This window comes from Gastrolobium bilobum, unplaced genomic scaffold, assembly GCF_033153095.1.
Source record: "Gastrolobium bilobum isolate Gb01-03AN ecotype WA unplaced genomic scaffold, APGP_CSIRO_Gbil_v1 utg39417, whole genome shotgun sequence".
NCBI lineage: Eukaryota > Viridiplantae > Streptophyta > Magnoliopsida > Fabales > Fabaceae > Gastrolobium > Gastrolobium bilobum.
The window spans coordinates 35,935-57,258 of record NW_026898639.1 but is presented as its reverse complement, the minus strand read 5'-3'; the positions used below and the strand labels follow the sequence as shown (position 1 = coordinate 57,258).

At 32.5% G+C, this 21,324-nt stretch overlaps 1 protein-coding gene across 1 annotated transcript; it reads left to right on the top strand.

Moving 5' to 3' along the window:
* Positions 1–8,563: 8,563 nt before the first annotated feature.
* LOC133317960 (uncharacterized) lies at positions 8,564–9,980 on the top strand. The gene is made up of 2 exons (XM_061519868.1): positions 8,564–8,673; positions 8,852–9,980. The coding sequence occupies exons 1-2, from the start codon at positions 8,635–8,637 to the stop codon at positions 9,710–9,712; spliced, it is 900 nt and encodes a 299-aa protein (XP_061375852.1). The 5' UTR covers positions 8,564–8,634; the 3' UTR covers positions 9,713–9,980.
* The last annotated feature ends 11,344 nt before the right edge of the window (positions 9,981–21,324 follow it).

Genomic DNA, 21,324 nt, shown 5'->3' with positions numbered 1-21,324 from the left:
CAACTTTGCTGCTATCACCTCTGCTTCAAATGCTAGTGTCAAGAACCACTCAGCATCAAGGAATCCAAAAAGGCATCGATGTTTATGATAAAATTTCCTTCCCCCTTTGATTACCCATCAGTGTTCAAAGATCTAATGAACCTCAATAATCCATTTTAAGGTTTGAGTCCTTTCACTCAATTCAAAAATTGCAAGTTTCAGGATTGGAAACCACTACTTTTTTATAGATAAGAGTATGAGAGCTTCCTTCTCAGTTCCATTCATGTTTTTCTATATAAAACTTAACTTTTAAAATTATGACAAAATTTGACTTGTGCATAACACTTCCAAGCACAACTGTCTAAGAAATATAATAAAATCATTCTTAAACATTTACATAACATCTTAGTGTATGTTTGAATTACAGTTTACATAATTGATTTTAAATATATTTTATTTTTCAAACTTCATTTTGATCTAAAGTCATTAGCTCGAAATATTTTATATTTTCACAATTATATAAAAAAGAACTTCAAGAATATCCTCAAGAAAAAAATTGACAAGAAGAATGACAAACTTAGAAGTTATATAAGACAACAAAAGAATATCTAATGTCACAATTTTTGCTCCGTATTAAAATTTAGGGATATTTATGTAATTTAAAAAATATATAAAAGTAGGTAATAATTTTTTTTTTGGTATGCGGTAATAATTTTTTAAATTATACTTTGATAGGTACGTATAAGAAAAATCTCGTTACTGTAGATGGGAATGTCTAAAAGACTCTCATAAAAAAGGTCTTTTTAAAGAAGATGAAGGAAGAGAAATAAAAAATAAAATAGAGGTTGTTTAAACTTTTAGTTTTTATTTCAATTACATCAACCACTCAATATTTATAAATTAAAGAGAAAAGATTAAAATCCCCTGTGATTTTGTTTTGAATCACTTTCTCCTATATATATTTTTTAATTATTTACCTCTCTGTCATGTTTTCTATCCAAACATTTTTTTAATACCGTTAGAAAAATAACTAATATACATATTTTACCGTTCTTTGATTAAAAAAATAAAGTGAAGAAAAAAAAAAGACCAAATATCTTGAAAACTTATATCACTTACAGAAAAGACTGAAAGTAAAAAAAAATAAAATAACAAAAGATCAAATATATCTAAATCAAAAAGAACAAAATAGATTAAGGAAAAAAATAGAAGAAAAAATAACACCAAATATGTTAGAAACTTATAACAATAATATAAAAGATTAATGTAAAAAAAATGAAAATAATTTGATTAAAAAAAAAAGAAAGAAAATATATTGAAGTAAAAAAAAATATATATATATAAGACCAAATATGTCTAAATAAAAAGAAAATATACAGAGAAAAAAATATAAGAAAAATAAAATCAAATATTTTGAAAATTTATAACACATATTTCTTTTCTTTTCTTTTTATATTTTGTCCTTTTTTTTCATTTCTTTGAACAGTGATAAAGAAAGACTAAAAAGTGAAAAAAATTAAATATATTGAAAACTTGCGATAGTTATTTTTTCTTCTATATCTTTTATTTTTGTCTTTCTATTTTTATTTATATCTTCTTCTTATTCATAATTTTAGTCTTTTTGTATGTTTTTAATATATTTGATCTTATTTTCTCTTTTATTTTGTAGTCCTTAATCTATTTTTTTCCTTTTTGATTTAGGCATGTTTGATTTTTATTCTTTTTTTTTAATTTTAGTATTTTCTGTAAATGTTATCAGAAAAATATTTCTGCAGTTAATGCAGATAAGTTATCTGCATTTACTTCCAAAACGACGTCGTTTTGGGATTGAAAGATTAGAAAATTATAATTATAAAGACTGTAACCCTGAAAAAAAAACATCATGATTTTCGCCTCAAAACGACTTCGTATAAAAACATCATGATTTTCGCCTCAACACGACTTCGTATAAAAACATCATGATTTTCGCCTCAAAACGACTTCGTATTGGGCTTACTGCAGATAACTTATCTGCAGTAACTGTAGAAAAAGAGAACCTTAACCAAAATAAAAAATGATGTAAAAAAGAAAAAATTTATTGAAAATAATTTTTACATACAAAATAAATTAGTATTTTTTTATAAACAAATTTATAAATTATTTTAAAAGAAATATGTTTTCTAAAAAAAAGGTCAAAAAATTACTGAAAAACGAATTTGTGTGCATAAAAGGACAAAAATAATTGCCTATTAAAAGTGCCAGTTAAAAAAAGTCACGTTATTAACCAAAAAAAATAAAAAAAATCATGTTTTATATATAGAGGCGGTTAACGAAATCGCCTGAGTAACATTTTGAAAATTTAACTTTTAATAACCGCCTGTGCAACCGCCTGGAGATGTTAATTGGAGGCGGTTTTAAAAACCGCCTATGAATTCTTAACCAGTATATTTGCATGATAATTCAGGCGTTTTCACCCGTCACAGGGACCGTAGGAGTTTCCTTCAAGCGGTTAGTCCAGCGGTTGAGATTAACCGTCGGAGGATGACTTTGCGACTGTGTTATCTCCGACTGTTGAGTAACCACCGAATATAGCAAACAGAGGCGGTTTGAACCGCCTATAATTGATAATATAACCGCCTGTGTATGCTTGGTTTCTGGTAGTGAGTCAATTAGATTGATTGGAAACAAATCAATTGGATTGATTGACCAAAATTGAGGAAATCAATTGACTGAAATTAGGGAAGAAAATTTATTGGATCGATTTGATAAAATTAAGGAAATCAATTAATTGGCTGAAATTGGGGAAACAAATCAATTGAATTGATTGGATAAAATTAAAGAAACCTAATATGAATATTAATTACTGCTATTTTCATTAACTGTTAAAAGACAGCTCGTAATATAATTAATTTGTGTTTTGAAAACGGCTGCAGTGACCTTACTTAATTTTACAGGATATATATGAATTTGTTTCTAATTTTCATTTAATTTTTGATATGCATATCCGTAAAAAAAAGGACTTTTTTAGTAGTGTTGTTCAAATAAGCGTGTGGCCTGATTCCTAAACAAATTTTTAATGAGTTCAACTATTTTCAAAAAGGCCAAGTCAAGTGAAGTCACATAAAACTCGACTTTTACTAATAAACTTGCCGTATACTCTTTTGTTTATTTGAGGGATAATATATAAGAAAAACATAACCAAATATAACCATTAACCAGAGACACGGGTCCTTAAAAAAGGAGAGAATTTCGGAGATTTTTCAAACACATCACCGAAAACTCTACAATTTTTCTACAAGGAAATTTTGGGCATTACTTGATTTTTATTGAGAGGGTCAAGGTTCTATGAATCTTGGTGCAGAAGTCCCCACCTTCTCTCCCATCCTTTTTTGCCTTGTCTCATCTGCATTCATTCTCTCTATAAATTAGAGTTAATACCCAAATTCAATTCTATCAAGAAAGCTGTAACAATATCCAATCAAGCCTTTATTTAAGACACTTTTATTAGGAGATTATGTTAATATGTTAGGATTATTAGGAGATTTTGATAAGTTTGTAATTGCTTTTTATTAGGAGATTCTAATCATCTGTAATCAAGCCTTTTATTTAATTCTGATCATCTGTAATCAAGCCTTTTTTATTTAAGGCGTCTTTATTAGGAGATTCTGATTTTTGTAATCAAGCCTTTATATAAAGCTGCAATCTGTAAATGAAAAGTGTGCATTTCAATTCAAAGAGTTTTTGTTAAATTCCTCGCTATCCAATACTTTTGTTTTCCAATCGTTGCCATTTTCTTTCACAACGGAGAATGGAAGACCCCTTGAGTTCCATATTCAATTATCAAGAGGTGGGTTATTCTATAATTCTCTTCCCACTCATGCTCTTTATGTTTATCTTGCTCTCTACCATCCTTCACTGCATATAAGTACTCTTATTTCTTAAGCTGTCTCTGTATTTGTTTCATATGTGAGGATTTATTGTCTTCTTTATTGATTGACTTCGGCACAAAAGCCCCTGAGCCGAGCTTGAGGGAACCGAGTTTTCCCAAAGTGGTATCAGAGCCCGAGTTCGACGGGTTCTGAGGGACACGAGATGGAGACCAGTGGCATAACTCATGATGGAGATATGTTCAAGTTGACCGCAGATAATTTCACATATTGGAGACCGATGATGGAAGATCATCTCTACTGCAAAGATTTGCATGAGCCCATTATCCTTGATGAGAGACCGGCATGCAAAACTGCTAAGGAGTGGGAGATCCTGAGTCGAAAGGAGGTAGCCACGATCAGGAAATATATTGATAAAAGCCTATTTGAGCACGTGTCCGAATTCACGAACGCGTATGAGTTGTGGACGAAATTAGAGTCCATGATTCAGAAGAAGACTCCTAGGAACAAAGCACACCTAGTTCGCCGACTTGTTAAGCTTGAATACAAGGACGGAATGAGCATGATTGAACACCTGAAAACCTACAAAGGTATTGTGAATCAGCTGTCAAAGGTTGATATGAAAATTGATGAAGAATTGCAGGCATTGCTGCTATTGAGCTCGCTGCCAGAAAGCTGGGATACTCTGGTGGTGACCCTGAATAACTCGTCTCCAGATGGAAAATTGAAGATGGATGTCGTGACAGACAGCCTCCTGGGCGAAGAATCCAGGAGAAGAGAATGAGGTACTTCGAGTACGTCTGAGGCCAACGTTGCTGAGAATAAAGGGAAATCTGACTCCCGTGGTAGAAGTAAGAGTCGCGGTAGAGGTCGAGACAGACGAGACAAGTCCAGAGGTCGGTCAAAGCCGAAATATGAGTTGAAGTGCTTTTACTGTGGAAAGACAGGCCATAAGAAGCCAGATTGCTGGACTTGTAAAATGACGAGAAGAACGGCTCTGTGAAGCCGAATCAGATTATTCCCAAGAAGAGGGAAGACAAGAGCACCACTGCGGTGGCTGCAAACTCGAATGCCGAGATATTCCTCCTTGGTGAGGATAATTATTTGAATGTTGCATATGATGACTGCACCTGGATTGTTGACTTCGGTGCCTCCTTCCACGTTACTCCACACAAAGGTTTTTTCTCCTCTTATCGAGGTGGTGATTTTGGAGTCGTGAAGATGGGAAATCAAGTGACCAGCAAGATTGTTGGTGTCGGTGATGTAACTCTGACCACAGATGTCGGATGCCGACTTGTGCTGAAAGACGTAAGGCATGTTCCTGACATGCGTTTGAACCTAATCTCGATAGGCAAACTTGACGATGCCGGGTTAGTGAACTACTTCGGTAGTGTTAGATGGAAGCTGGCCAAGGGAAACTTGGTTATGGCCCGAGGTAAGAAGGAAGGCTCCTTGTACGTGATGCAAGGAAAGATTAACGGCGGAGAAGCCAATTCTGTCAGAGATGAACCTAGCTTGGAGCTATGGCACAAGCGCCTCGGCCACATGAGCGAGAAAGGGCTACAGATCCTGAACAAGAAAGGATTATTGACCGGGTTGAAAGGCCAAGCGTTGGAGAGTTGCACGCACTGCCTAGCTAGAAAGCAGCACCGGGTTTCTTTTGTGAGACCGGATCAACCAAGAAGACGAAGGAATATTCTTGACCTCGTCCATACTGATGTTTGCTCCATGTCGGAGAAATCTCTTGGAGGAGCTCAGTACTTTGTTTTATTTATCGATGACCATTCCCGCAAAGTGTGGGTATATTTGTTGAAGTCTAAAGACCAGGTACTCCAATCCTTTAAAGAATTCCATGCTATGGTTGAAAGGGAGACTGGCAAGAAATTGAAGGTGGTCCGATCTGATAATGGTGGTGAGTATTGCGGCCCATTTGATGCATACTGCAGAGCGGCCGGGATCCGACTTGAGAATACGCCCCCCAAGACTCCACAGTTGAATGGACTTGCTGAGAGGATGAACAGAACAATTGAAGAGAAGGTACGAAGCATGATATCCAATATCGGGTTACCAAAATCATTCTGGGGAGAAGCCGTCAAAACTGCTGTTGACTTGATCAACCTCTCACCATCACGGCTACTTGAAGGAGAAATTCCAGAAGAAGTCTGGACAGGTCGGAAAGCGGCCTACAATCAATTGAAGGTGTTTGGATGTCGAGCTTTCATGCATATCCCTAAAGATGGAAGGGCAAAACTTGATGCGAAGACAAAAGAATGCATCTATCTCGGTTCACCAAAATCCGAGTTCGGGTTTCGACTTTGGGATCCAATCAATAAGAAGATCGTGAGAAGCCGAGATGTGATCTTTCATGAGCATGAGAACATTCATGACATCTCGAAGCCCAATGTTCGGGTTACTGTCAGACGTGAAGAACCCATCCCTCCTGTCCAAGCTGAAGCAGTGGGAGAAAATCAAGAAAATGAAGAAAATGATGATCAGCAACAAGCTGAAGATGACCAAGACACTGAGGTCCGAGTTGATGATGAGATCCGGGATGAAATTGATGAACCGGGTTCTCAAGCTGAAGAACAGCCGAGATATCCAACTCGAGAAAGAAGACCCTCTACAAGATACCCATCCGATGAATACACCGTTGTTGCTGAAGACGGTGAGCCTCAGAGTTATGATGAGGCTGTGACAAGCTCAGAGAAAGAAGAATGGGAAAAGGCAATGCGAGACGAGATGAAGTCTCTGCACGAGAATCAGACTTATGAGCTGACCGAGTTGCCTAAAGGAAGACGAGCTTTGAAAAATAAATGGGTCTACAAGATTAAGAATGAAGAGAATGGGCAAAAGCCGAGATACAAAGCCCGAATTGTAGTGAAAAGCTGCAATCAGAAGAAAGGAGTTGATTTTGAGGAGATTTTTTCTCCTGTTGTGAAAATGACCTCGGTCCGAACCGTGTTAGCCATGGCGGCTTCAATGGACCTCGAGGTAGAACAAATGGACGTGAAGACGGCATTTCTTCACGGTGATTTAGAAGAAGAGATATATATGGAGCAACCAGAAGGGTTCCAAGCTCCAGACCAAGAAGACTTAGTATGTCGGTTGAAAAAGAGCCTTTATGGCTTGAAGCAAGCACCTCGGCAGTGGTACAAGAAGTTTGAATCATTCATGAGTGGTCATAAGTTTGAAAAGACAGATGCCGACCACTGCGTATTTGTGAAGAGGTATGAGGCCGGAGATTTTCTGATTTTGTTGTTATATGTTGACGACATGCTTATTGTAGGGAAAGATAAATCGAGGATAGCCGCCCTGAAAAAAGCGTTGAGCTCGTCCTTCGCAATGAAGGACCTCGGTCCTGCAAAGCAGATTCTCGGAATCAAGATCATCCGAGATAGACAGAAGAAGCTACTGTGGCTAAGGCAAGAGAAATATATTGAGAAGATTCTGAAGAGATTCAGCATGGACAAAGCCAAAACAGTGAGCACCCCCCTTGCCGGACACATAAAGCTGAACCAGAAGCAATGTCCGAGATCTGATGAAGACAAAGATGAGATGATGAAGGTCCCTTACCAATCCGCCGTCGGAAGCTTGATGTATGCAATGGTTTGCACTAGACCCGACTTGGCGTATGCTGTTGGAATGGTAAGCCAGTATTTGTCAAACCCCGACAAAGAGCACTGGGAAGCAGTGAAGTGGATCTTCAAGTACCTCCGAGGTACGACCGACTTATGTCTCCGATTTGGATAAGGCAAAGCCGAGTTGCAAGGCTACTCGGATTCTGATTTAGGGAGAGACGCTGACTCGAGGAAGTCGACTACAGGATATTTGATGAGATTTTTCAGAGGAGCTGTCTCTTGGCAATCAAGACTTCAGAAATGTGTTGCACTATCTACAACAGAGGCTGAGTACATTGCCGCTACTGAGGCAAGCAAAGAGATGCTGTGGATGAAGAAATTCCTCATGGAACTCGACCATGATCAAGACAAGTACGAGCTGGGTTGTTCAAATAAGCGTGTGGCCTGATTCCTAAACAAATTTTTAATGAGTTCAACTATTTTCAAAAAGGCCAAGTCAAGTGAAGTCAAAGACAAACAAAAACACATACAACTCGACTTTTACTAATAAACTTGCCGTATACTCTTTTGTTTATTTGAGGGATAATATATAAGAAAAACATAACCAAATATAACCATTAACCAGACACGGGTCCTTAAAAAAGGGGAGAATTTCGGAGATTTTTCAAACACATCACCGAAAACTCTACAATTTTTCTACAAGGAAATTTTGGGCATTACTTGATTTTTATTGAGAGGGTCAAGGTTCTATGAATCTTGGTGCAGAAGTCCCCACCTTCTCTCCCATCCTTTTTTGCCTTGTCTCATCTGCATTCATTCTCTCTATAAATGAGAGTTAATACCCAAATTCAATTCTATCAAGAAAGCTGTAACAATATCCAATCAAGCCTTTATTTAAGACACCTTTATTAGGAGATTCTGTTAATATGTTAGGATTATTAGGAAATTTTGATCAGTTTGTAATTGCTCTTTATTAGGAGATTATGATCATCTGTAATCAAGCTTTTTATTTAATTCTGATCATATGTAATCAAGCTTTTTTATTTAAGGCGCTTTTATTAGGAGATTCTGATTTTTGTAACGAAACCTTTATATAAGGCTGCAATGTGTAAACGAAAAGTGTGCATTTCAATTCAAAGAGTTTTTGTTAAATTTCTCTCTATCCAATACTTTTGTTTTCCAATCGTTGCCATTTTCTTTCACAACGGAGAATGGAAGACCCCTTGAGTTCCATATTCAATTATCAAGAGGTGGGTTATTCTATAATTCTCTTCCCACTCATGCTCTCTATGTTTATCTTGCTCTCTACCATCCTTCACTGCATATAAGTACTCTTATTTCTTAAGCTGTCTCTGTATTTGTTTCATATGTGAGGATTTATTGTCTTCTTTATTCATTGACTTTTTTTCCTTATTTGTTTTTTTGCAGGAAGGTGAGGACTTGAGGCAAAAGCTTCTAGATACCACACTCGAACTTGAGGCAACGAGGAACTTGAAGATGGAATTGCTCGATCTGCTTAAGGAGGCTTACCAAGAGAGAGACGAAGCCAGAGAACAACTCCAGAAACTAATGACCGAGCTAGTATCTTCAACATCAAACGAGTTGAAAAACACAATAGTTGAAATCCAAGACGAAAGCCTTTTAATGCTTCCAGCAGTTAAAGCAAATTCGAGCATTACAGAATCCAACAACAGTTTATCACATGTCACCTCTCCTATTGATTCCTTTTTTGATGCAGTGTCTTCTCCAGAGTTTTCAGACATCAAGGTTGTTGAATCCCATAACATGGGTTATATAAACCACCAGCCTTTGGTTCAAGACTTCAGTGCTGAAAAGCCTATGTCTGATATTGCAGATGCAGAGCCTTTGGTTCAAGACTTCAATGCTGAAGAGCCCATGTCTGATATTGCAGATGCAGTGATTGAATGCATTGCAAAAGAAAAAGTGTTGCCACAACAGGGAAAACTCCTTCAAGCTGTAATGGATGCTGGTCCATTGCTTCAGACACTCCTTCATGCAGGACCACTTCCTACATGGCAAAATCCACCTCCTTTGCAAGAAATCAAAATTCCACCTCTTGAAGTTAAAGACTTTGATACCACTGGCTCTGGGATTGAGCTGAATACCTTTCCAAATACATGGAATTCATTTCAGAAGAAACGAACACTTGCATCCTCACAGTCTTTGGATCCTAATATTCTCAACTTTGCTGCTATCACCTCTGCTTCAAATGCTAGTGTCAAGAACCACTCAGCATCAAGGAATCCAAAAAGGCATCGATGTTTATGATAAAATTTCCTTCCCCCTTTGATTACCCATCAGTGTTCAAAGATCTAATGAACCTCAATAATCCATTTTAAGGTTTGAGTCCTTTCACTCAATTCAAAAATTGCAAGTTTCAGGATTGGAAACCACTACTTTTTTATAGGTCAAATCCTGAAATCTAGTTAAGACTTTACTTGATCAACAACTCTTTAGGAAATTTCCTTCTGTTGTTTCCCTTCTCTCTTTCTGTAAATGGCAATGGCATCCCTGGTTTTGATAAAGTATAAGAGTATGAGAGCTTCCTTCTCAGTTCCATTCATGTTTTTCTAAATAAAACTTAACTTTTAAAATTATGACAAAATTAGACTTGTGCATAACACTTCCAAGCACAACTGTCTAAGAAATATAATAAAATCATTCTTAAACATTTACATAACATCTTAGTGTATGTTTGAATTACAGTTTACATAATTGATTTTAAATATATTTTATTTTTCAAACTTCATTTTGATCTAAAGTCATTAGCTCGAAATATTTTATATTTTCACAATTATATAAAAAAGAACTGCAAGAATATCCTCAAGAAAAAAATTGACAAGAAGAATGACAAACTTAGAAGTTATATAAGACAACAAAAGAATATCTAATGTCACAATTTTTGCTCCGTATTAAAATTTAGGGATATTTATGTAATTTAAAAAATATATAAAAGTAGGTAATAATTTTTTTTTTGGTATGCGGTAATAATTTTTTAAATTATACTTTGATAGGTACGTATAAGAAAAATCTCGTTACTGTAGATGGGAATGTCTAAAAGATTCTCATAAAAAGGTCTTTTTAAAGAAGATGAAGGAAGAGAAATAAAAAATAAAATAGAGGTTGTTTAAACTTTTAGTTTTTATTTCAATTACATCAACCACTCAATATTTATAAATTAAAGAGAAAAGATTAAAATCCCCTGTGATTTTGTTTTGAATCACTTTCTCCTATATATTTTTTTAATTATTTACCTCTCTGTCATGTTTTCTATCCAAACATTTTTTTAATACCGTTAGAAAAATAACTAATATACATATTTTACCGTTCTTTGATTAAAAAAATAAAGTGAAGAAACAAAAAAAAGACCAAATATCTTGAAAACTTATATCACTTACAGAAAAGACTGAAAGTAAAAATAAAAAATAACAAAAGATCAAATATATCTAAATAAAAAAGAACAAAATAGATTAAGGAAAAAAATAGAAGAAAAAATAACACCAAATATGTTAGAAACTTATAACAATAATATAAAAGATTAATGTAAAGAAAAATGAAAATAATTTGATTCTGTAAATGTTATCAGAAAAATATTTCTGCAGTTAATGCAGATAAGTTATCTGCATTTACTTCCAAAACGACGTCGTTTTGGGATTGAAAGATTAGAAAATTATAATTATAAAGACTGTAACCCTGAAGAAAAACATCATGATTTTCGCCTCAAAACGACTTCGTATTAGGCTTACTGCAGGTAACTTATCTGCATTAACTGTTGAAAAAGAGAACTCAAATGTATAAGTTTTCAAATATTTAGTCCTTTTTTTTGTCATCACTTTATTTTTTTTCTTGTAAGAAAGATAAAATAAATATATTAGTTAAGTTTATAGGGAAAACTTCAAAAAAACTCCCTATAAGTTTCTTCAAAATCACTGAATCCCCTTCCCAAAAATTTTAATCATTTACTCCCTTACTTAAAATTTTTTTATCACTTACCCCCTAATTTGATTTTTTATCCAAAATTTTGTTAACAGAGTTAATTTTTTAAAAAAATACAAAAATTACCCTTAATAGAAAAAAGAAAAACATAATTTCTTCACCAACGCAATTTTAGACGAACTCACGGAATGTTTTCTTTAAAGTAGTCTTGTTAGAATTAGTAATTATTAAAATTATTTTCTACAAATTCCATTGCTATTAAACACCGCACTCATAATTGTTGGTGTTGTTGTTCAAATAAAATGATTAAAAATTTCGAGGTGGGGGTTAAGTGATTTTGAGAAAACTTGTAGGAGTTTTTTTTGAAGTTTTTCCTTAAAACTATTACTTTTAAACGGTGGCAAGTTTTTTTCATTTTGATTATATTTGATATTGTGAATGATTTACATCTTAGGGAATTATTACTGAACGATTCTATTGAGTATCATGTTGGTTTCTTTGTAATCAACTCGTTGATATTTTTAGCCCATGTATAATGACTTAAAAGAATTTGGCATACTGGTTTTATTAAGTTTTGGTTTTATTAAGTTTTTAATTTTATACATGAAATACGATTTGGGAAGTTGTATTGCTTGTGGGTTCTTGGAATTCGAATATAAACCTAGATTCAGATTGGAAATTTGCCTAAAGTCAGATTTGTTAGTCATATAATAGCAAAAAATCTTATAATAGAAAAGGGAAGATATAAACCTGCTGAGATGATGCCTCTTTAATCATTTTATTTGAACGACACCAACAATTGTGAGTGCGGTGTTTAATAGCAATGGAATTTGTAGGAAATAATTTTAATAATTACTAATTCTAACAAGGCTACCTTAAAGAAAACATTCCATGAGTTCTTCTAAAATTGCTTTGGAGAAGAAATTATGTTTTTCTTTTTTCTATTAAGGGTAATTTTTGTATTTTTTAAAAAATTTAACTCTGTTAACAAAATTTTGGGTGAAAAATCAAATTAGGGGAGTAAGTGATAAAAAAAATTTAAATAGGAGGGTAAATGGTTAAAAATTTCGGGGAGGGGGTTAAGTGATTTTAAAGAAACTTGTAGGGGTGTTTTTGAAGTTTTCCCAAGTTTATAACAATGGTAATGTAAGGAGGGGTTTGGATAAAAAGAATCATAGAGCCGTAACATGTAAATGATTAAAAAAAAGCATGAGGGGGTTAGTATTCAAAGGAAAACTATAGGGAATTTTTTGAGTTTTTCACTAAATTAAAATTGAAATAATTGGCGTTTATATTTTTGTTTATTAGAGAAATTATATATAAGGAAAATTTAATCAAATTAAATCATTGGCCACAGTATCCTAAAAAATAGTAAGTAAATTTTGAGGATTCCAAACCATATCACCTGATAGTGAATAAAAATTCATTTTCAAATCATATCTTTATTTTTTGTAAATTCATTTTAGTTTTAGTATTTTTTGTAAATGTTAGTAGTTTTCAAATATTTGATCTTTTTTTTGTCATCACTTTTTTTTCTTGTAAGAAGGATAAAATAGATATATTAATTAAATTTATAACAATGTTAAGGAGGGATTTGGATAAAAAAAATCATAGGGGCGTAACATGTAAGTGATTAAAAAAAAGCATGAGGGGGTTAGTATTCAAAGGAAAACTATAGGGAATTTTTTGAGTTTTTCACTAAATTAAAATTGAAATAATTGGCGTTTATATTTTTGTTTATTAGAGAAATTATATATAAGGAAAATTTAATCAAATTAAATCATTAGCCACAGTATCCTAAAAAATAGTAAGTAAATTTTGAGGATTCCAAACCATATCATGACCTGATAGTGAATAAAAATTCATTTTCAAATCATATCTTTATTTTTTGTAAATTCATTTTAGTTTTAGTATTTTTTGTAAATGTTAGAAGTTTTCAAATATTTGGTCTTTTTTTTGTCATCACTTTATTTTTTTTCTTGTAAGAAGAATAAAATAAATATATTAATTAAATTTATAACAATGTTAAAGAGGGATTTGGATAAAAAAAAAATCATAGGGGCGTAACATGTAAGTGATTAAAAAAAAGCATGAGGGGGTTAGTATTCAAAGGAAAACTATAGGGATTTTTTTGGATTTTTTCACTAAATTAAAATTGAAATAGTTGGCGTTTATATTTTTGTTTATTAGAGAAATTATATATAAGGAAAATTTAATCAAATTAAATCATTGGCCACAGTATCCTAAAAAATAGTAAGTAAATTTTGAGTAATCCAAACCATATCACCTGATAGAGAATAAAAATTCATTTTCAAATCATATCACCGAATAGAATATAGAAATAATGTATAAAAAAAGAAAATGGAAACTCGATATTTTTTTTCTACAAGGAAGATTTTAATATTCCTTGATATGTCTTTTTGCCTTATCTCTAGTCTCACGTACACTCATTGTCTCTATAAATAAGTGTCAATATACCTAATTTTCATTACTCTCTAACCAATACGTTTGTTTTTCCAATCTTGTCTATTCTTCCCATTTTCGTTCACAACAGAGCTCCATGGACGAATTCTTTGATCCCACATTCAGTTATGCCGAGGTGGGTCATTGCATAATTCCCTTCCTATTCATACTTTATCTTTGTCTATTCATTATTTCACTTGAGTCATACATACGACATGTTTGATTGTGTTTTAATTTTTTTGTTTTTATAATTATTTTGTAGAGCAATTTATAAATATTGTTTCGTAGAATAAAAGAAGAAAAAACTTGTTTGATGACAATGTTTTGAAAAGAATTTTAAAAATTGAAAAACAATAAAATCTGTTTGAAGAGAGTGAAAGCTAAAACAGTTTTTTTAATTTCTATTGTTTTCAAATTTCTATAAAATGCTATTCATTTTTCTATTGTTTTCAATTCTTACATTATTACTACATTGCATAGTTTTCCGTGTTTTTTTTTATATTTCAGAATCAAAATCCAAAAAACATCTCTGAGATGTTCTCTGATTTTAGTTTTAAAAATCAAAACGCAGATACAGTTTTTAATACGTTTTCATAGAATAACCATTATCAAACAATTTTTTTAATTTTTTTGTTTTCAAAACTAAAAAACTGTTTTCCAATATAGAAATCAAACAGCGCCATAATCTCCAGTTTCTTGATGAACCAAAAGTCTGTGCCCGTGTGTCTATGAACTAATCTGCCAATCAGATTAGAAAAGTCAATTTTTTCGACGGAATTTTTCCGTCGAAAATGGTGAAAATTCCGTCGAAAATGGATTTTTCGAAGGGATTCAAGTCGTCGAATTTCTCTTTGTTGATAACATTTTTTGACGGAATTAAAATTCCGTGAAAAATTTTCGACGGAAAAACAATGGAATTCTGTCAAAAATTGTTGTATTGGTTTTCGACGGAAAAATGATTCCGTTGAAAATTTGCGACGAAAAATCAATGGAATTCCGTCGAAAATTATTATAATGGTTTTCGACGGAAAATGAATTCTGTCAAAAAATTTCTACGGAAAATGAATAGAATTCCGTCGAAAATTGTTGTAATGGTTTTCGACGGAAAACGAATTCTATCGAAAATTTTCGACGAAAAATCAATGGAATTCTGTCGAAAATTATTGAAAAAGTTTTCGACAGAAAATAAATTCCGTCGAAAACTGATTTAAAAATTTTCATCGAAAATAAATTCCGTCGAAAAATTTTAAAATTATTTTTTAAAATTTCTGTCTACAAAATTAATATCAATTTTCTATACTACACCTGATAAAAAAATATAATCAAAATAAACAACATATCAAAATCAAATCACCTTAATCAAAATCAAATCTCCTTAATCAATATAGTAAAATCTATTTTGTAACCTTAAAAAATTAACAAACAAAAATATAACATACCAATACACAACGCAAAACTGACTTTATAATTCAACATAACAATCTCTTCTCTGTCTTTTTTGAACTTCACATTAATAAACAATCTTTCTGTTCCTTGGCTTTTTTCTCTGTCTCTGGCCATCTTCTTCTTCATCAGGAGCTTCATCTTCCAACTTGAAACTGTCTACGGTGGGGAGAAGTGCCTAATTAATAAAATCACATCATAATAAATCCCTAAGATCATGTATATTTTAAGATCATGTTTTAAAATAAATTTAAGAAAGAAATAAACACAATAAGAAATCTTTACCTCCTCTGCTCTTAAGGTTCAATACTGATCATTAATACTCTCAATCTTTTCACTGAGAGGGGAAATCTGCAAGAGGCAGATTATAAAATTAGAGTTGAAATTACTTAATTTGATAGGAATTAAGATTGTTGGCAAAAAGAAACTATAAGAAACTTTCTGCAAAAAGAAACATGGTGTGCACAGTACCCTTTATCACTACCTCTTACCCTTTCAGCGCCAAGTTGAATTCATACAAAGATTTTATTTAGGCCAACTAAGGTTGGCTTCACATGACCAACACCCAGTAAGTAGAGTTCGGCTTGGACACATCCATAATCCACCTTATTATTCACCGCCAAATTTTGCAGGCTCTCAAAGAAACTCCTAGTTGTCCCTATAAAATCATATATTCCAGACTAGGGGCCTCAGTTCAAATACAAATTTATTTCCTAGCTATTAGAAAACAAAGTATCACAAAACAAAAATCATCCATTCATTCATTTGGTTTAGAAAATCACGGACCGTGACTATGTAGTATGTACTACTCCAGACAAATTTTGAGTAGCTCCAAGATATTAGTACACATGAAAGTTGAAAGTTATGAATTTCTTTAGGTTTCTGCATCTAGATAGCATAAAATTCTATCAGTACTACAAGATATTAGATAACAAAGGTAAACACTTATCAAATTGATTATAAAAAAGCAATAAATTAATATATTTGATATACTTTTTTTGGGTCAGTGGTTGTAATTCGCATGGCATTTAGATCTTCAGATTTAGACCACCCCTGAAGAAATTATAATACCTGATATGTCCAAGTAAGCCTCAGGTAATATGCGTGATCCATTATCAATTGGTTTTCCAGAACCATTAAGTGACCATTCCAAAAGCAAATACACAATGTAAAATTTATCATTTAATCAAGTTAAATGAGAAGCAATGTAATCATTATTGATACTAACGAAACCACCCTGCAATGTTTTTTTAACTACAGTATTGACATGCAGGAGGGATATTGTTATTCTTTACTAGGATTTCTCTAATCTAATCTAGTCACTACTATACTTACTACCAAAATAAAACTATCAAACTAAATAATTAACACATTATTTGGGTCCTACCCATCCGAAAAGCTTCCTTGACCAATTGGATAGATCACAAAAGATACCAAGTCACCAATCAGTAGATACATTCATGAAAATCCACAATAAAATTTTCATGTATAATTTTACATTTAATTTTTAAATAAGTTAGACAATAGTAAAAGAATAAAAAATAAAAAAATAAAAAAAGAGTTTATACCTCAGTGGTGAATTGCACAGTTGTAAATTTATTGTCAATCCCAGATGTACCTTCGAAGACCTGGTCATTCATACTAAAAGGTAAATAAAATTATGTCCCATTAAACTCAAGGATCAACCTTAAAAGGTCGAATAACCAAAAAGCTTATCCTTAATTAGCTTTACATCAGTAGGATCAACCTTCTCGGGTCCAAGGAGCTCCATAAGTTTGAAAGAATCAACTTCAAAATTGTTGTATGCAGGATGCTACATAATTGCATCATTAAAAGTTAGCTTAACCATGACCAAATTTGGACTTTTTTGGACTTTTCTAGTAGTGGTAGTACTTACACATGACCAAATTTTTTTTATTTGCTAAACCAAATTAGTCTTTTTTTTTCTTTTCTTGTTTTTGCCTCTGTTTTCTTTTTTTTTGTTATATCCTTTTTAATTTACTTGAAAAATCAAATTAGTCCACGTTGAAAAATTAAATTAGTCTAGATTGAAAGATCAAATTAGTCATGTTTTCTCAATATTGCTTGCTTCTGGACCAATTAAATTGTGGTTAATTTTTTTATTTTTTTTGTGAATTTGAATATTGTATTTTTTTAGAAAATGTTGCTCCTTTTCTTGATCATGTCTATTGTATGACATTATTTTACTGGTTGGTTGAATTAATTTTGCTTATTATATTACTTTATATGCATATAAATATATATAAATATAATTTGTATCCCGTATTACGATTCTACGATTCGTATTAAGATTCTACGATTTACGATTTTGGTTCACCCTTGCGAGTTTGCGTAGACTCTCGAGTTTGACAACCTTGGGGGTAGGGGAAAAACAAACGGTGAAAGATTTAATTTTTTTTCAAATTCCATTAACTTTTCCTTGTTTACTCTCTTAGGAAGCTAAGACCTGGAAGCAAAAGTATATACATGTCTTGCATGAATTGGAGAAGGTCAAACAAATACATTTGAAAACTACTCAGACACTTAAGGATATGTCTATTCAGCATATGATGACTTGTCAAGAGAGAGACGAAGCCATAGAAAAACTCAATAAATATATGAACAAGTCGGTGCCCTCTACCTCAAAGCAATTGGAAAACTCATCGGTTCAAGGCTTAAGTGGCACTCTATTCCCTGCATTGCGCTCTTGTGAAAGGCCTACAATTGATCCTGCAGATGCAGTGATTCTTAACCTTGCCAAGGGAAAAGTCTTAACACAAAGGGGTAATCTCTTTCAGGCTATAAAGAGGGTTCCCTTGATGTTGGAGATCTTTTCTGAAGCTGTTTCTAACATGACAAATCCACAACCTTTGCAGCTTGTAAAAGCTCCAAATTCACCATCACCTTTTCAGGCCATGTCAGATCCACAACCTTCTATGCACAACTATGCTGCTGTCACTACTCCCTCACGGAACCATGCAGTGCCGAGTTCTTCCAATGCTACTACTGCCAATGAAATGAATTCCGTCGAAAATGGATGAATAAAATAAATGGGAAAGAAATTGATTTTGTGAAATTTTTCGACGGAAAATGGATTCCGACGAAGATTTTGGACGGAAAATTAATTCCGTCGAAAACGGATGAATAAAATAAATGAAAAAGAAATTGAGTTTGTGAAATTTTTCGACGGAAAATGGATTCCGTCGAAAACAGATGAATAAAAAAAATGAAAAGAAATTGATTTTGAGAAGGTTTTCGACGGAAAATGAATTTCGTCGAAAACGGATGAATAAAATAAAATGAAAAGAAATTGATTTTGTGAAATTTTTCGACGGAAAATGGATTCCGTCGAAGATTTTTGACAAGAAATGAATTCCGTCGAAAACGGATGAATAAAATAAATGAAAAAGAAATTGATTTTGTGAAATTTTTCGACGGAAAATGGATTCCGTCGAAAACGGATGAATAAAACAAAATGGAAAAGAAATTGATTTTGTGAAATTTTTCGACGGAAAATTAATTCCGTCGAAAACGGATGAATAAAATAAATGAAAAAGAAATTGATTTTGAGAAGGTTTTCGAAGATTTTTGACGGAAAATGAATTCCGTCGAAAACGGATGAATAAAATAAATGAAAAAGAAATTGATTTTGAGAAGGTTTTCGACGGAAAATGAATTCCGTCGAAAACGGATGAATAAAATAAAATTGAAAAGAAATTGATTTTGTGAAATTTTTCGACGAAAAATGAATTCCGTCGAAAACGGATGAATAAAATAAAATGGAAAAGAAATTGATTTTATGAAATTGTTCGACGGAAAATGAATTCCGTCGAAGATTTTTGACGGAAGATGAATTCCGTTGAAAACGGATGAATAAAATAAATGAAAAAGAAATTGATTTTGTGAAATTTTTCGACGGAAAATGGATTCCGTCGAAAACGGATGAATAAAATAAAATGGAAAAGAAATTGAATTTGTGAAATTTTTCGACGGAAAATAGATTCCGTCGAAAACGGATGAATAAAATAAATGAAAAAGAAATTTATTTTGAGAAGGTTTTCGATGGAAAATGGATTCCGTCGAAGATTTTTGACGGAAAATGAATTCCGTCGAAAACGGATGAATAAAATAAATGAAAAAGAAATTGATTTTGTGAAATTTTTCGACGGAAAATGGATTCCGTCGAAGATTTTTGACGGAAAATGAATTTCGTCGAAAATGAATGAATAAAATAAATGAAAAAGAAATTGATTTTGAGAAGATTTTCGACGAAATTTGGATTCCGTCGAAGATTTTTGACGAAAAACGAATTCCGTCGAAAATGGATGAATAAAATAAATGAAAAATAAATCTCCCTCTTAATTCGTTTAATCGAGTAAAATTTATATTTAATCGATTAAATATCCCAAATGAGCATGAAAGCGTTGATAATAAAAAGAAAATATAATGATTGTAATATTTTAAAATAATAATAAAAATAATAATAATCAAAGTAGTAATATATATATATATATATATATAAATATAATAAATAATAAATAAATAATAAATGAATACTAATGAAATATGTGATCTTTTACTAAATGATTCTGATTTGACTGGCCCACAAGGGGATTAGAATGGTTATTGGGTAAGGGACGCCTTATCATGGCTTGACCTCCGCTATACAGAACCTTTCACATACAGAACTCTCAGAGGTTGGGCGCTCCAGAATTGAGCATTAGTCATCTCTGTTAAGGATTACACGTTGATTGATACATTAATTTTGATTAGTGATTTATATTATGGGTACATTAATTGTGATTAGTGATTGATACACTAATTATGATTGACGATTGATACATTAATTGTGATTGAGGATTTATATATTAATTTTGATTGGTAAGTTAATTAAATAATCATTTTTCCTTTGTTTTTTTAAATTTTTTGATTGTGTTTGGTACATTTATTCTGATCGGGCAATGATATTGTTTTTATTTTATTTAGTTATATATTATGAAAATATACTTTTGTTTTTAACATTAAATTTATTTTTAAAGTTTAATTTTAATATTTCAAATTATTTTTTTCAAATTCTTCTTCAAATTTTAACTACTCTATTTTTATATATTAAATCATATTATATTATTTAAAATTTGGAAGCAATTTTTTTCAATAAAACTTTTATATTATATCTCTGTCTCTGTACTCGAAATCTCCAACTTAGAATTTTTTTTTTCGTTTCCCGCCTCTCTATTTTCTTTCCCCCAAAAATGAATCCTAGTGACATTGGAAGTGAATCCTAGATCAGAAAAATATCCACATAAAGAGAGTCCCACGATTTCTTCTCTCTTTCCTCGTTAACTCTGTCTCTCTCTCAAGTGTCAATGGCGGATCCAATCTCGAAGGCTCTGATTTCGTTTGCGCCCGTAGCTTCCTCGTTGTTGTGTTTACGCTCATCGTTGTTGCTCTATATAAATTATTTCTCTCTTAGCAGTCACAGAAACCTCATAGCCAAAAATGGTGATTACTCTTTGACCAGTACTCTTCCACTCTCTTACGCTCATCCGTGTTGGTCACAGTGTTTCGAGTTTCACTACTCCGAAAGAGGAGAGAGACAGAGATGACGCGGGGAAAGGAGAAGATGGAAGCGCAGAAGCGAAACCCAGAGAAGAATCTGAAGGCGGTCTCAGGAGATCCTGCAGGTAAGTCCATGGATTGAAGAGACCAATCAAACAGAAGGTAAGTGTAGTTGATCTTATTTACATAAATTATAAGCTACATATTTTAATTTTCCCCCATAAATTTTAAGCTATATTTACAAAGGGATTAGTTGGTTGAGTTTAGCTACATATTTTCTTAATCTTTTAATTCGATAATTGATTTTTTTTTGCTGGTGTAGGTTTTAACTGATGACTATTCAAAACTTGCATTTTTATGTGCTGACCGCTCTGTTCGTCTACATGCGAAATATGGAAAGCACTACAGTTTGCGAATACCAAGGTTTCTTCTTTAGGCTTTACGTATATTACTCTTGTAGTATAAAGTCTGACTTATGT

Bases quoted from the DNA above. Each gene is read 5' to 3' on its own strand.
- LOC133317960 (XM_061519868.1), top strand. From the start codon at position 8,635: ATGGAAGACCCCTTGAGTTCCATATTCAATTATCAAGAG. The intron at 8,674-8,851 runs GTGGGTTATTCT...GTTTTTTTGCAG, and splicing joins CCATATTCAATTATCAAGAG to GAAGGTGAGGACTTGAGGCA.